The 16,500-nt window shown below is 40.7% G+C and overlaps 1 protein-coding gene across 1 annotated transcript in view; it reads right to left on the reverse strand.

Annotated features, from left to right (window-relative positions):
* Positions 1-2,411: 2,411 nt before the first annotated feature.
* LOC105915872 (E3 ubiquitin-protein ligase SH3RF3) overlaps positions 2,412-16,500 on the reverse strand; it is a 139,136-nt gene continuing 125,047 nt past the window's right edge. The window contains 3 exon segments of the mRNA XM_021309319.2: positions 2,412-2,698; positions 4,551-4,924; positions 12,422-12,747. Of these exon segments, the coding sequence (XP_021164994.2) occupies positions 2,530-2,698; positions 4,551-4,924; positions 12,422-12,747 (869 nt within the window). The 3' untranslated portion in view covers positions 2,412-2,529.

Consider the following 16,500-nt stretch of genomic DNA (forward strand, 5'->3'; position numbering starts at 1 on the left):
TCAACTTTCCTTTAATATGCTTAGGGACAGCCCTAGCTACTGCCAGCTTCTTTAGCAAGGACCTTTTATGTTAGTGACTTTCTGCTGGGCTACTGCCAACTCATCCCATGATTGTGTCGACCACAACTGAAATATAACATGTCTGTTATGTTATATTCCTGTTTTGTTGTTCTTTTTCAGCACTGTGATTTTCTGATAAGCTGAATTTTAGGTTTTCATTGGCTTTCAGCCCATACTAAAATGAATGGAAATTAAAATGTGTAATTCTATGCTTAATGAATCTATATAATATATACACTTTTCCAAATTAATTGCGCAAACAACTTAACTGCAATGTTGAAGTGATTCGAGTAGCGAGTTTCCAAGTCTTTAGAAAGTCGAATTCTGAGTTTTTAAGCCGTTGTTTTGGTGTCCGACTACTTTGTGCCTGCTTATAGAAAAAAACAAATAAACTTATTTAAAAAGATTGTTGAGAGGAACAGTGGTGGAAATCTCTGACATGTACATACTTGTTTCAAATACTGTATATGTAGGTATAGAGGCAGGTTGTAATAAATATTACCAAGTGCATTTTTTGTGTGTCTAATCTCATACCAAAGTTCATAAACAACTTTATAAATACAAATAAAGTCCGTAGAAGAGTTTCGGTGTCGCTTTCTGTTTCTTTTGTACATTCAGTTATTCAAATTAAATTGGGGTGTGAGAGATTAAAAAAAAAAAAGTCAAATGTAATAAAAGTTAAACATAATTTTTTTTCCCGGTCATGTAAGACATATAAATAGAAAAATGGACGTCCTAATTCTGCATTCTTTCTTTAAATAAAAATGTCGTGACAGATCATCACAGCAGGACAAACACAGACACCTATTACAACATACAAAAAAAAAAAAAAAAAAAAAGAAACAGAATAATGCTACATGCATTGTCAACATATTCTGGGCTGAAACCAAACGTGTGCTCGGTGTCACAGAGTAGGCGAGAGGATCCTGGAGAGCAGCCACGCGCGCGCTTCCCTCATCGCCTTGCTGGAAATGTTTACACCTCAAACAAAGAAAGCACCCGGATTCAAGTTCTGAGGTCTCAGTGGAAAAAAAAAAAACAAAAAAAAAAAAAAACAGAGCTAATAAATTTTGTGCTAATGTTTGCTGGTGGACGACGCCAAGCAGGAGATCTAGGAGGCATGGCTCATTGTTCTGTGCTCTTGGAGTCTGTGCCTTCAGTAGCTTCGGAGGGCGAGTCGTGGGTAAACTCCATCCAGGAGGCCGGGCTGGTTTAAAGCCAGGACTGCTTGTCCTACAGTGCCCTCGGATATTATTTGGCATCCCTGGTGACAATGTGTATTAAATCTTGAAACAAATGCATATTCTATTGCAGTGGCATCATTTCAGAAAAATCCAACCTTAACTTTGAGTGCATGGTTTTAGAGTTACATAACAAAATCAGAGTCACACTGACTGGTACTCTGGTCTGGTTAGGGAAAAAGGTTACATTTGTTTCTGATTAATCGTTTCGGTGCTGATTTGGCTAAATTATCTTGTCCACCTGCTCAATGATAGCATTTTCAGCTTTTTGCTAGAGGCCACATGATTTTCCATCTAAAATGTTCTGGTAGTTTAAAGAGTAAATGGGGCCATGCAGTTATATAAGGAACCCAGGGCCTTTGGATAAATAACAGGCCCACAGCATCACAGATCCTCCACCTTACCTAACAGTAAGCATAGGGTGCTTTTCCACATTTTAAGACTAACCTGATGTGTATGTTGCAGAAAAGCTCACTTATTCTCCTCTGAATTCAACACAAGGTTCCATTTAAAGTCCCATTTTACAAACATCACATTTTTACATTAGTCATAGTAGAATTTCCTCTTTCTCCAAACATCTGGTTGATTACCATGAAGAAACATGGGAATGTTTTGTTTGGAATACCTTTAGCAGATGGCGGGTGTTAGGCGTTAACATTAATGCGAATGGGATGAATAAATTTAAAAAAATGTGCTCCAGTTTAGGGTTGGATTTTTTTTTTTGAGTGTGAGATTACGCTGCTGCAATAAAGTATATATCAATTTAACACCAGAGATCCTAATAATTGTGGAGGGGGCCACATGTGCTATGTGAGGTGTGTGTGAATTAGTTGGACTAATATGGATTTCTGAAAGTCAACAGTAATTATAATTTGTGTTTACTTCAAACATTAATTAATTTAAAACTTGTGTATTGCTTGATATATATATATATATATATATATATATATATATATATATATATATATATATAAATAAATGAAAACATATTTTTTTCTCCATTTCATTAATTTCATGAAAAGTTAGTTTCTTAAGGCAGGTTGAAAATTGAAACATATAATTGCATGAATTTTAACCCCCCCCCCCCCCAAAAAAAAAACAAACCCCGAAGGAATCTGTGAAACCGATATCAGCCCAACCTCGGTGTAGATGCTGCGTGTGTTGATGTAGCATGGTTTTGTGTGCGCCACTCAGACAGGAACAAACTCTTTTGTCCCCGTCTCGCATCTCAGAAGCTCTCGACGAAGCTGCCCGGAAACAAGCCGGTCTGTCCCGTCCTCTGCAGGGTTCCTTTGTACCAGCCGTCCTCCCTCTTCTTATGTACGAACACCACGTCCCCTTCCCGCAGTTCAATCTCTGCCTCACTCTGAGGAGGGTAAGGAACGACCACGCGGTACCTGCCAAGACATCGTCACAATTTATGACACAATGAATCAGTGCAGATGTGTTTAATCAGAATGCTATATTGTGTTCTCACATTTTCTGACATTTTGCCAAATAATGTTTACATTCTTTTATTTTTGCCATCATTTGGTGCATTTTCTTCTGAGATAAGCAGCAATCCAGCTCTTTTTACAGTGGCATGCTGCTGACAGTAATGATAATGCTACTATTAAATGCTTCATTCCTGCCCAGTGTTCTGTGACATAACTTAAATTCCTGTAATTGTGTGTTTCTCTGTAGGCCATGTGTTTGAGGGTAGATTTTCTATAAAAGGAAAGGGGGATATATTAGGATATATAACATGTTATCGTGGTCACTTCTAGAGATTTTAAAAATAAGCACGATAGGCATACATTTCATGAGCACAGCACAAAGCAGAGCATAATCTAGATGTGTGTGTGTGTGTGTGTGTGGGGGGGGGTTATGGGGTTTACGTTTTTTTTTTTTTACAAAAAGCAGTCTAAAAAGTATGCTAGACTTTTCTTATTAGTCCCCTTTACTCTGATACGCATAGGTAAAATCCATTGCCACCAACAGTCTTCAGATGTTGCCCAATACACAAAATTAAATCCACCTATGTGTAATTTAATCTCAAAATATAAAAAAAATATGTATTTCATGGATATATCAGAGATTTGTAGGAGAACTGGAGTAAACGATCCGCATCATGAAGGGCACAACAGTTAACTGAGCATGGTCACACAAAGCGGTCACTAGTCAAATAAGCAGCCAAGAGGCCCATGGTAACTTTGGAGGAGCTGCAGGGAATCTGTTGACAGGACAATCGTTAGTCTGGGAATCAGGTCTTTATGGGTGAAATGCAAGAAAAAGGCTAATGGAAAGAAACACAACTAAAAAGTCGTGTCTGGTTTCTGCCACAAACTAAATAGAGGACATAAACATGTGGGAGGAGGCGCTCTGGTTAGAGAATAACAAAACTGAACCTTTTTGGCTGACAAACAAAATACTTTGAGGAGATGCTTTTCCTAAGCAGGAACAGGGAAGCTGGTTAGAAAGGAGGTGAAGATGAATGAAGCAAAAATACTGGCCAGTCCTGGCAGAAAGCAAGTTGAAGGCTGAAAATGGTCTTGAGACTGCAGCAAAGACTCATCTTCTGTGACTTTCATGTGTTGGACAGAAAATGTCACAAAAGACTTGGAACTGTAATTGCAGCAAAGTAGTTGGTAATAGGGGCATGCCACAAATTTTCATATTTTATTTCAATACAACTTTTTAAAACCACTTTTAATTTTAACTGCACATTATTATTATTATTATTATTATTATTATTATTATTATTATTATTATTATTATTATTATTATTATTATTATTATTATTATTATTATTATTATTATATCAAATACAATACAATAAAAATACAAAGAAGTAAAAATGAGAAGTGTGAGGACTAGAAGTTTTTTGCAAGCCACTGTGAATGCAGTAATAAGGACAAAGATTACAGCTTTTATATTTAAAAGGGTCCAACCTAGAAAACCTTAGTCATATTTCTGATGTAGACAGAAGAGAATTATTGCTCATGAAAGTGCCTCTGGGTGGCTCTGACTGTTTTCACTCAGTCACTGCTCAGACTTTGGATATCACTAACTCTCCCGGGGCTACTTTGAACCGTGCTGCCAGATTCAGCCAACCAAAAATTCCACAACGCTGTCAGAAAACGTTTCCTGTTACTCGCAGATGTGGGCTCTCATGCACACTCTTAAAAGTGCTACTGCTCAGCTTAGAAGTATCTGTTCTTCCCTGCATCTGTGCCGTACAGTGTACCCGATGGTTTTTAGGGGACCCACCTCTCTCTTGACAAAGGTTTGGGCTCAGGCCGGAGGACCATTAGAGCGCTGCCAGCTCGTGTTGCTGGAGGCGACATGGGGAAGTTGGTATCCAGGGACCCGGACTTCCTGTGCAGCGGCTCGAGCCCTATTGCCCCCGCCATATCGCTCTCGATGGGGCACGAGCCGGCTCGGCCTTGTGACGTCAACGGGCAGGAGCCCGAGCGGCCGTGGTGGTGAATGTGGGGAGGGTGGTGGGTTGGCTCGGTGGCCCCAGCGCCCTGGCCTGGCAGCGAGGGGTCGTGTGTGGGTGGAGAGGAGGGGGGCGACCGTGGTTTCTTTTTGGCTGCGGCCCCTGACAAGAGCTTCAGCAAACCTGCTGCTTTCCTCTCCTTCTGAGGATGGACAGATGAGGACAGAGAGATAAACAAAAATAATTGAAGAGTTGCAAATTTTACACACAGTAAGATTATTAAAAAAACATTCATTAATTAGATAAAAACACAGGAAGAATTTTTTTTCTCAAAACACAAGACAGCGGCAAGGTTAAATCTATTTCTAGTGTTTCATCAAAACTAATTGTATAACACTTGGCACAAAATCAAATGAACACTTTCTAAACACATCAGATCTCAGTTGGAGGACATTCAAACTGATATGGAATGGGTAATGTGCCAAGAACAAAAGGAAGGCTAATATTTTAATGACACTTAAAATGATCAACCCACAGAGAGCTCAATCTGAAGTCACAGGGAAAACAAAACAGAAAAACTGAAGAGGCAGGCTAGTCTAATTTGCTGGAATGTTATTGCAGCAACAAAAAAACAATACTTAGTATGGCCCAAGCATGCTTGTTTGCATGCCGGAAAATGTCCGGATGTGCTCCTTATGGGATCACGGACGGGGTCCTGGGGTACCCACTCCCAGATCCTCACCAGGGCATCACTGAGCAGGCTGAGGTGCCACCTGGTGGTGTCAGATTGACCAAGCATGATGCCCCAGATTAGATGGGAGGGTGAAGGTCTCCCATGACCTATTTTTTAGCTAATCAGAGGTCACTAAAGTTACTGTTGCTTCTGTGTGTAAGTTTGCTAAAACAATGTCGAACTCCCTAATTTTCTCTGGTCCCCTGCCTGATCTGACCAGTGATGACATGTTTAGTCACGTCATCATTCAATTGCTGGTTGTCTAGGTGGTGTCCTGAAAACGATGTGGGCTACATTGATAACTGGCAAACTTTCTGTGAAAAACCTGGTCTGATCCAGAGATGCGGCATCCATCCCACTTGAATGGTGCAGCTCTTCTTTCAAGGAATTTATTCCTTGAAAGAAATAGGAATAAATGGCCGGATTTATTAGTTCTCCAAAATGCTGACAATCCAGGGTCAAGACCAGGAAGCAGAGCGGTAGTTTAACACACCTCTCTGCAGCTTCTCTACTGTTACCCACTCATTACCCCATTGAGACGGTGTTTTTCCCACGGCTAAAACTTAACAGATTAAAAACTGATCTAAAGGGAGCAAATCATAAAAATGTCATACAATCAATATGACTCAACTTAAACCAAAAAATAAAACAATTAAATGGGGTTTATTGAATATAATGTCTCTCCCTCCAAAGGCTTTGTCAGTTAATGAATTTATTTCTGATAATCAGATTGATTTATTTTGTCTCACAGAAACTTGGCTGCAAGAGGACTACGTTAGTATAAATGAGTCAAATCCCTCCAATTATTTAAATTTCCACATTACCAGAACTACAGGGAGAAGAGTAGTAGCAACCATCTTTCAGTCTGATTTATTAATTAGTCCCAGGCCAATTAATACCTACAATTTTTTTGAACATTTAACCTTCCGTTTCCATCATCCAAACTGTAAAACCTCTTCTGTTTGTTGTTTTGTATCGTCCATCAGGCCCTTACTCTGATTTAGTGTTAAACACTGACAAGGTTATTATAGTGGGGGATTTTAACATTCATGTTGACAATGAATGTGATAACCTTAGTGTAGACTTTAAAACTACCCTAGACTCAATTGGTTTTGCTCAAAATGTGCATAAACCGATGCATTCCTGCCTTCATACTTTGGACCTTGTGCTGACATATGGCATTGATTGTGAAGAATTAACAGTATTTCCTCACAACCCTGTCCTATCTGATCATTTTTAATAACATTTGAATTCAATTTAACTGAGTCCAACCCTCTCCTCCAAAAAGAATAATGTTTCACTATAGTAGACCTTTATCAGATAATGCTGTAACTTTAAAGAGTCTGTCCCTGTTTTAATTTCCCCATTATCACAGAAATGCCCAGCAGAGGGCAGCAATGTTATTTCTTCCCATTCACAAGTTGATGCTTTTGTTGACGATGTCACTTCCTCATTGCATTTTCCATTAGATGATGTAGCCCCCTTGAAAAAGAAGATGATTATTCATAGGAAGTTGGCTCCCTGGTTTGATCCAGAGCTGCGTTCTCTGAAGCACAATGTTAGGGAATTGGAGACAAAATGGTGCTCTACACATCTAGAGTCCTACCTAATCTGGAAAAATATTCTATCGTTGTATAAAAAGACCCTTCACAGAGGTAGAGCAGCATATTTTTCATCATTAATAGAGGAGAATAAAAATAATCCTAGGTTTCTCTTGAGTACAGTTGCTAAACTTGCCCAGAGTTATAGCTCTGTTGATCCATCCATTCCCTTAGCTGTCAGCAGTAATGACTTTATGGGATTCTTTATAAATAAAATGTATTCTATTAAAAATAAAATCATCGGCATCCTCCCAAACATAATTACCTCGTCATCCATAATTACCATTTAAAATAGAAATGGTTCCTAGATCAATGTGTGCTTCAGTGCTTTTTTGTGTCTCTTCTCTGTCTTCTCTAATCCCCAGTCGGTTGCAGCAGATGACCGTTCACACTGAGTCTGGTTCTGCTGGAGGTTTTCCTTCCTCTTAAAAGAGAGTTTTCCTCTCTACTGTCGCTTCATGCATGCTCAGTTGGAGGGATTGCTGCAAAGCCATTGACAAAGCAGACGACTTTCCACTGTGGCTCCAAGCTCTTTCAGGAAGAGTAAATGCCGCTTGTCAAGCCTTGATGCGATCTGATGGGTTTCCTTAGATAGGAAACTTTTTGACCAATCTGTCTGTATAATTTGATTGCATTTATCTTTGTACAGGGCTTTGAGATGACGTGTTGTGAATTGGCACTATATACAAACATTTTTATTCATTTAAATTCCTTCAACCTCCAGGAACTGCCTGCATACTCTTGCCACATGAAACCAGGGATTATCACGTACCAGTAGGAAGTGTCTAACAATGGGTCTCAGGATTTCCTCCCGATCCCTAATGGCATTCAGGGTGCCATCATTTATTCTGTACGGATCTGTGCATCCCTCCATGGATATGCCTTCCCAGACGAACACAGAGTCACCTCCAAACTGTTCATGCTGAACAATGTTGTTGGCAGCTTCTCCAGACCTGTCTATGTCTGTCACATGAGGGAACTTGCTACTATCTGTGAAAAGAACAGGGTGCCAGACCCGAATCTGGCAATTCCAGTGTTCTAGGAAAAATACTAATTGAGCACCACAGTTCCGGGCAGTGAGTACAGGGCCTACTAGAGGACGTCGGACCCTCACACCACCCTCATTAAGTGTATTACTAAGGGTTTGGTCAGAGACATTAAAACAAATCTATACATTTTAAGTGTTTATTTTCGTTGATTTTGGTAATTACAGCCCTTCAGTTAATAAAACATCCAAATTCAGTTCCTCTCAACACAACAGAAAATCAAATAAGATCAATAAAAAAGGTAATCTTTACAGAATTATTAGCCAACAGAAGAGTATGCTCATTTACTGTATAGTTATCTTTATTAAGAACTAGGCCATATTAAAACACAGTTTCTGCTGTGTTTTTTTTTTTAAATTGAACAGCAATTATGTAATATGTATGATTCAATTTACCGGTCCGTCTATGTTCCGCCCCTCACCTGGTCATGAGGTAGGGCTCATGACCAAAAGAAACAGATCCTGGATGCAGGTGGCTAAAATAAGCTTACTCTGGAGGGTGGCCAGGCTTAGCCTTAGAGATAGGGCAAGGAGCTCTGTTATCGGGGGGAGCTCCAAGTAGAGCCTCTGCTTCTCCGCGTTGAAAGGAGCCAGTTGAGGTAGTTTGGGTATCTGATCATGAGAGCCTCCCTTTAGGGGTTGTCCAGACTGTTCCCACTGGTAGGAGACCTCCAGATCTTGCTGGAGTGTCTAAGTTTCCCCTCTGGCCTGGCAACGCCTAACCCTTACTCCAGAATGAGCTGGAGGATGTTGCTGCAGACCCCTTCTGCGGCCCAATCTCGTATAAGCAGAAGATAATGAATGGATGAATGGAATTATGTATTACCTTCACTATTTTCGGTATCAGTAAGGTATTTAAAAAACATTTAGTCAGACAGATGTAATAAGCAATTTAATTGAAAACCGTCTTCTACTCCAAATAATTTGGTGTTTTGTCGTATAATAACAAAAGTACACTCTACTGCGTCTGCTCTCTCTCACACACAAGGTTTAATGTCATCTCTGGTGGTAATAAAAATAATATAGGGGTGCTCACGTTCATTATGTTTCCTCATAAAGTTCTTAAGAATGAATCGGACAGGCTCAAAGCAGTAACAGCAGGTCAAATTGTTTCAGAAACCAGAGAAATTGGCCACAAAACTCTACATTCCTCCTGTTATATAGACAGCAAAGCTAGGAATCATCCAATGTGAAATGTGTTTACAATCACAAGTATATGGATGCTGGCTGGTGGGTGCGTACAGGGAAAGTGTTGCCGAAATAGTTTAGCTTAATGATCTTCCAAACTACATTTTTACAGATCATTTCATTCACTGACATTCATTACCCGGTCATGGCGACGATTGTTTGCTGGAGCAAAATTAGCCGACACATCCATCTGCCAAACGCAGAACAAACAAACCAAATCGACTACTCTGATGTCATTACTTGGCGTTCTTCCCAAGTTCCTGTTAAAACAACCCACACAAGGCGTAGCTGATGAAAACCAAAACAAACGGCATCACTGCAAACAATCCACATTCCTCAAGCGCAGACCCGAGCACAGACAGAGGAGGGATGGCACAGAAACAAGTGCTCAACAAAGCACTCAGAGAGAGAGAGAGTGAGAGTGTGAAAACATTTCGACTCAGGAGGATTACAACCAACAGCCAACTGCATCCCCGTGCTCTCCAAACATAGCTTTTCCTGCAATCTTTGAAGAGCTTTCACTCCGAAAATATGCGCTTTTCTCCAAGTACAGACATTTTAGTGTTTCCTACCTGCTGTCTCCTTATCAAACACAAAGCTTTTATTGCTCGCAGTCGGAATAATGCACAGCTGCTGGGAGTGTGGCGTGGTAGTAAAACACACACACACGAAACGCTCAGAGCTTTGGCAGCACGCATTTTCTTCCTGTAAAAACGGCACAGACTGAATGCTAATTTCAGAGACTCAAGCGAGGACGGTGAAACAAACAATATTAAACAAAGAGGAAACGGTTGGGTGGAAGATTGAGGATGATTTTCGGACCGAGAAAGAAGAAAAACGCAGAGGGGAAGAGAGAGTGGTAGGAGGTGGGAAATGAAGAGAACAGACAGTGTGCATGGAGAGAAAAAAGAAGAAGGGAAGTAGATTGAAAATGGCACAAAAAGTGAATAATCACTCCCTCTCCTTTCATCTGCTGGCTTAAAGGCTTAATCTGCCGCCTGTGATTTGGTGTGCTTCTCTACTAATGTCTGTTTACGGACATATATTTCTGGAGAACACACACACACATACACACACACGCACACAAGTGCTGGTGCTGTTTCTAAATAAGCCGCCAGAGAGCAGCATTCACTCACATGTCAAACACATGGCCCAGCATCTTTCAGCTCCATCTGTTTGTTTCTGTGCCTTTTTTCTTTCATGCACGACATAAGAAGCACAATTTAAAACAGTTACATTATGGAGAATGGGCTGTATTTTTCACTGAATGCCATGGAGTTTGTGTCCCCCCCCCATGTTTGCAAACCAGAAGCACGCAGCTCAGGGTTTGATACAATTAGCGGAGCGGATGCTGGATAAAGAGAGGAAATCCAAGTAAAATCCAGGAATAAAACGGGATAAAACCTGAAGAAGTGTTACATTTCAGTGGATTATGCCCACCTCATGTCTTAACATGTGTTAAGACCAAGATGGCAGCATTGCATGACTCTTATGAGTTAAACTGGACATGCTGTATTTAAAAAAATAAATAAATAAAAATAACAAAGCAGAAAAACTTGAAAAAGGATAATTTGCGCGTCACAGTTTAGTTTATATGCCAACTAAAGCTTATAATATCTAAACCATCTCCACCATGTTTCTTGGCATGCGCTCCACTTTTAGGGACCTGAAATCCTCTGAGCACTCGCAACAGCTTTTTCCCTTGGCAGCTGCCCTGTGAACACAGACTTTTTGGAAACTGGTGTGCAGCATCCAGACCAATATGGTCTGTAATGGCAGCTGCGCTCCAGACAGCGTGTCAAACACAGATTTAACCTGAACTGTGTCAGCATAGCTGCTTTGTCATTTCCTCTGGAGCAGTGTGTGACCGTGCGAGGGCCACACTAAACTTCAGACCTGATATATACGCTTTCCCCTGCTCAAAGCAGCAAAACGCATACACTGCCTGGATGAGTTTTATAAAACACCTGGTATTTGTACAATGATGACATATTTCAGGAGATTATGAGCATTGTTGGATTTTAAATCTGATTCACGACTTTTTGACAAGATTCTAAAACGTTTTCATGTCAAGATGGTAAATTGTTCAACATTGAGAAACAGACTGACAGAGAGATGGATAGATGGACGAACAGACGGATGTATGGATGGACAGATGGACAGACAGAAGGATGGACCTCTGGATGGAGTAGATGGATAGATAAGACTTTTTGACACTGGGACAGGAAATAAAGTCCGGAAGTACAAATCCTTTTCAACACTCTTTCATCCAAATGCACCCAGGACAATAATTCAAATCCAGACCTTTCCAGACTCCTGGGTTGAGTTCGAGTGGGTGGACGCAAGAATTGCCAATGCGACATTTTGTAACGTGACCAAAAAGTGGGACACGCTGTAAACCCTGAGAGGAGCTGTTACAGGAAGATTCCAGGCCATCTCTGAAGTAAACAAAGCCTCTGCATGCTGTTCCGCAGTCAATGAGCTGTTTGTCAGGCAGCCATGTCGTTAGATTAGCTGTCCCAGAGAGCGACGCCAACAGTGAAACAAATGGAGCTGAGACAAATGCAAGCTTTCCACGGCATCCTTCACTGCTGGTGCACGAAGGTCCGCTGAGCAGTTGTACCAAAGCCCTGGGCAAATGAGACTAAGCAAGTCTACACATGCAGTGGACGCGCACACAGAGACGTAAAGCCTGTACAATACAGACCTGAAAAACAAACAGGAGGATACGGAGAAGTTTGGTAAAAATCGTTTGTAACATCGGCATTGGCAAGGTAATTAAATCATAAGCGGCAGAATATACAGGAGGAATGCGATCTCTGGGGTCAAGAAAAGTCACATTAGCACAAGGTATTGCCTTTATACACACTGTGCTCCTGTTACGTGTCCCCATTGGTGGGCATTCATGCCTAAATGTAGGTAGACTGTTGACTGTGCAGTACATGTTGACATGAAAAAGGGTTTTGCATGTTCAATGCCCTGATTGCTATGGATTTGAACTCTTTCTTTCCCCAAAACGTCTATAGCTAATAGCCTCTCCTATAGCTGCTGGGGAACAGAATAATCAATAACTCATAATATGTGACTCTGCTGAGAAGTTGCCGTTAAGTTACCAGTCGGGATAAGCCTTACCTTCTCCACTTTGGGTGCCAGGGCGCCTTGGGTGGGAGCGTGGGAGGGACCGGGAGAAGGTGGCTGCAGCGGACTGGCCGGCTCACCGTTGAGGAACACCGCTGAGACGTTGGGAGGTGTGAGACAGGAGAGAGGGGAGGAGAGGGGGAGGATGGGCCGCGAAGCTGGGGAGGAGAGCGGGGAGGGGCCTAAACTGGGTCCTGGAGACACCATGGAGAGAGGACGACCCGACTGGCCGGGGCAGCGCGAGGGAGACGAGCTCTGGGGACGCAGGGGGGAGATGGCCACAGCTGGGCGCTCTGGACTGCCGGCGGGAGGACTGTGGACTTAAACACAAACAAATGCACGTGTTACACTAAGATACATGAAATCTGAATAATAATGTCGCAAATAATTGTTTGCTGATGCAGTCATGATGAAGGCATTGTTTGTTTTAGTACCTTCACATTAACTCACACTCCTACGGAAGTTTATCTGTGCATTTAGGTGTAAGAAGTGTTCTCGTGACACGTACTGGCAAAGTCAACACAAAAAATAAGGTCAAGGTTATGAATCCGTGTATCATTCGTTCTTTTACGTAGTCAGAAAAGGAAGAGTCATGTTAAAATTCACATTCGATGTATATTTGGTCTGTCAAAAAAGAACCCACTAATAGGCTTAAACGTTAACCAATTACCTAAAGACAGATAGTGACAGAGGAAGTGACCCACAGCCTGATTCTACCTCCACCATGCTTATCAGCAGTGATCTTATTTTTAAAAACACAACATTATGTAGTCACATTAAATGCATATTTGAAAGAACTACAACAAGGATACAAATCAGATTTCCAAAAGGCTGACCAAAATACAGCCGAAGAGGCATCAGCGGAAAACACCCAATGCCTTTCTTAACAGCTCGCACACTGTCCTTTGGTTTCAAACACAGAACAGTATATGATCCCCACTAAATGCACACTTGATGTGTCAACACACATCGACAAAAAGGAACAGAAGAATTACTTAAGATTCCTAAAAGCCAGACCAATTTATCAAAAACAAGTGTCAGCTTTCTACTCGAAGCCCCTTATAATTAACGCTTTAAGTAATCAGGACATCTCCTTTGCACTTGAACTAAAAATTATATAAAAAGAAAGGGAAACCACAAAACAGTTAATTAAAAATTCCCAGAGGGGGGAAAAAAAAAAACACCCACTGAAGTGTTGAGATTTAAACACTACTCTAAATCCTAAAAAAACTGTAAAAGCTAAAATAGGTCACTCAAAATAAAAACCCACATAAACACAAAGACGCAAAAGACAAACAGTTGGGTCTCCAGCCACCTGCTCTGCCTGCAGTAGGCTACTTAAAAAAAGAAAAAAATCCCTCAGAGAGGTGAGCTGGTCATGTGATAAAACCACTAAATGCCAGAACTATGCACATACTTTATTTTGTAATCGAGACCAGATGTGTGTCTCTGCGTTGTGTGTGTGTGTGTGTGTGTGTGTGTGTGAGAAAGACACAAAGCAACGAGAGAAAAGGGAGGAAAAAAAAAGTGGAAATAAGTGGGGAGAGAAACGAGAAGCTCTGTCATTACGCCTCCATAAAACAAAAAGCACAGTGATGTCATTCGGTTGTGTGCTTGTCAGTTTGTGAGTTCACTTGTGTGTACGTATGAACGTGGGAGTACGCATGTCTTGTGTGTGTGTGTGTGTGTGTGTGTGTGTGTGTGTGTGTGTTATTCTTGGCAGTGCTCTTTGAGTGTGTACTCTCCAGCCTTCCCAAAGAGACCTTCACCATTATTTTCTCAGAGGGAGAAAGAAACGACACAAAGAGAAGGAGAGAAAGCGGTATTGAAGAGATGAATAGACTCCGAGTGGAGAGCAAGGTTGATATGATCTAGACCTTGTACTGGTGCAACAATCTGTCTCTTGCTCTCTCTCTCTTGCTCTCTCTCGTTCTCTCTGTGTGTTTGGTTGTAGCACAAATAGTAACACGAAAGGATCAGAGCACAGTACTTCTGTGTGTGTTTTTTTTTTTGTTTTTACATGTGGGTTTGCTTACATGTTTGCATGGATAGAGTAACACTGCAGCGTTGTAATGACATGTTTGCTGTGAATAAACCGATGGGTAAACCTAAACTCTGTGTCACCAATACGGTAGGCTGTTAAAAGTTGAACAAATGCGTAGATTTGTTTTGACAAAGTATAATTTAGCTTCTCAAATGCTTTTTGGTGACCAACCCCAACAAAAAAGCAAAGCTCCATGGAAGCAATTGAACATTTTACCTAAAGAAGTAACGAGTGGTGTCCAGATACCAATACTGGTATTGGTGGCGGGCCCAGTACCGATACCAGGGTCAAGTACTCGTGCTCATACTTGTGAAAGCAACCCGATACTCGGAATCATTACCAATTTTCCTCCTGGGCTGGGCTACGCTGCAACTCGAAGGCTAGATACCACTCTATACCAGGAAGTGGCACTATACACCAAGAGGATGTTTGCTGACCCACCAAAACAAAAAGAAGGAGAAAGGATAACTCAAGCTCTAACCGAATTCATTGCACTTGACGGTCAATCGAAGTCAAATATATTGTTAAGTTATTTGTGATATATAACTCAGTATCAGTACTTGGAATCGGCAAGTATCTAAACTGAAGTACTTGTACTCTGTCTGGAAAAAAAACTGGTATCGGGACACCCCTTGAAGTAACTATTTTTCCTGTTACCAGTTGGAGGTTTTGGTTCAGGCACTAAAACCATCTTTACATAAACATAAATGAGTTCTTGCCCAATATTAACATTGTGTTTTAGTTTCCTTTAAATTTTCTTTGTGCATAAATCCAACTGAAAAGATAAACTCTTGCTTAACTAACTGAACCAAAATGTTTAATATTTAAACTTAACCCTGTAGTTATGCGGAGTCTAACCAAATAAACTGGTCTTTAGTTAAATCTATGTACAAGAGTTTGTTTCCATAATCCTAACAAGGTAGTTGAGTTTCCATTAAAGGGTCTTGGCTTCTGGTTAGGGGATGACTGGTGCATTGCTAACCAGTCAGATTAGGGATGCACAGTATCCTGGGATTATCGGTATTGGTCACTACTGGTCCCGATAAGTAAAACTGGGCCGATATTAATAACCCAGAAGGTTATTTACTTCTTGTTGCTGTTTGTGTACGTGTTTTCGGAGAACCGGGGCTTTGGCCCTGTGGTATTTTTGTCGTTTTTTTCATGGTGTTGAAAGAGTAGGGAACATGTAATGTTAATAAAAATATCAGTTGTCAACCATAACAGAAATATTAATATCAGATATTGATATCAGGGCAACTTTTCATATAGGTGCATCCCTAAGTCAGATATATTGCCCAGGTTTAGGCAATAACTCTGATTTAGGGGTGCACCAATATAAACAAAGTTGGCCAGCACTAGCTCTCTCTTCTTTATATTGGCTGAAAAAATGCTCAGAAATAAACACAAAGATAATGCATAAAGCCGCCCATTGGCCAGACTGGTGCAATCTATTTTGCTTATTTGAAGCAAGAGGTTGTGGTTGTTTTGCTGAAAAAATGAACATAGTTACGTTAAGACCCATGTTTATAAGGATAAGGAATTAAAATTGAAAGACGTGATTTTTTTTTTCCTGCAATGTTTCATACAATATTAATGAGATTTACATCTTTGGCCAGTTTACTAATTAGCTGGATTGTAATTTTAATTGGACATGAATAAGTGGAGTGAATGGTTTGCGCAAACAGCCCTTTTTGGTGTTACGTGAGGCTTATTTTCTGTTTGACTACTGTACAAATGGCAAAAATAAAGAAGGGGGGAAAAGGATCATGAGAGAGACCATTAAAAAAAATTGGACATTAAAAAGGCTGCCTGCACACTGTGCCTCCTCCAGTAGGTACCTGAATTAATGACATTATTCGATATTCCATTACTTTCTAATCAGGAACTAAGCGGCTAAAATGCAGCCGTCCAGACGATAAGGACACTGCTGCTTGAAGTCGGCAGCCTGAGCTTTAACAATGCACACAACGTTAAAATGACACATCTTGAAGTTATCTCTTTAATTTCTATTAATTTGTTAATTAATTTT

This window comes from Fundulus heteroclitus, chromosome 7 (genome assembly GCF_011125445.2).
Source record: "Fundulus heteroclitus isolate FHET01 chromosome 7, MU-UCD_Fhet_4.1, whole genome shotgun sequence".
Classification (NCBI taxonomy): domain Eukaryota; kingdom Metazoa; phylum Chordata; class Actinopteri; order Cyprinodontiformes; family Fundulidae; genus Fundulus; species Fundulus heteroclitus.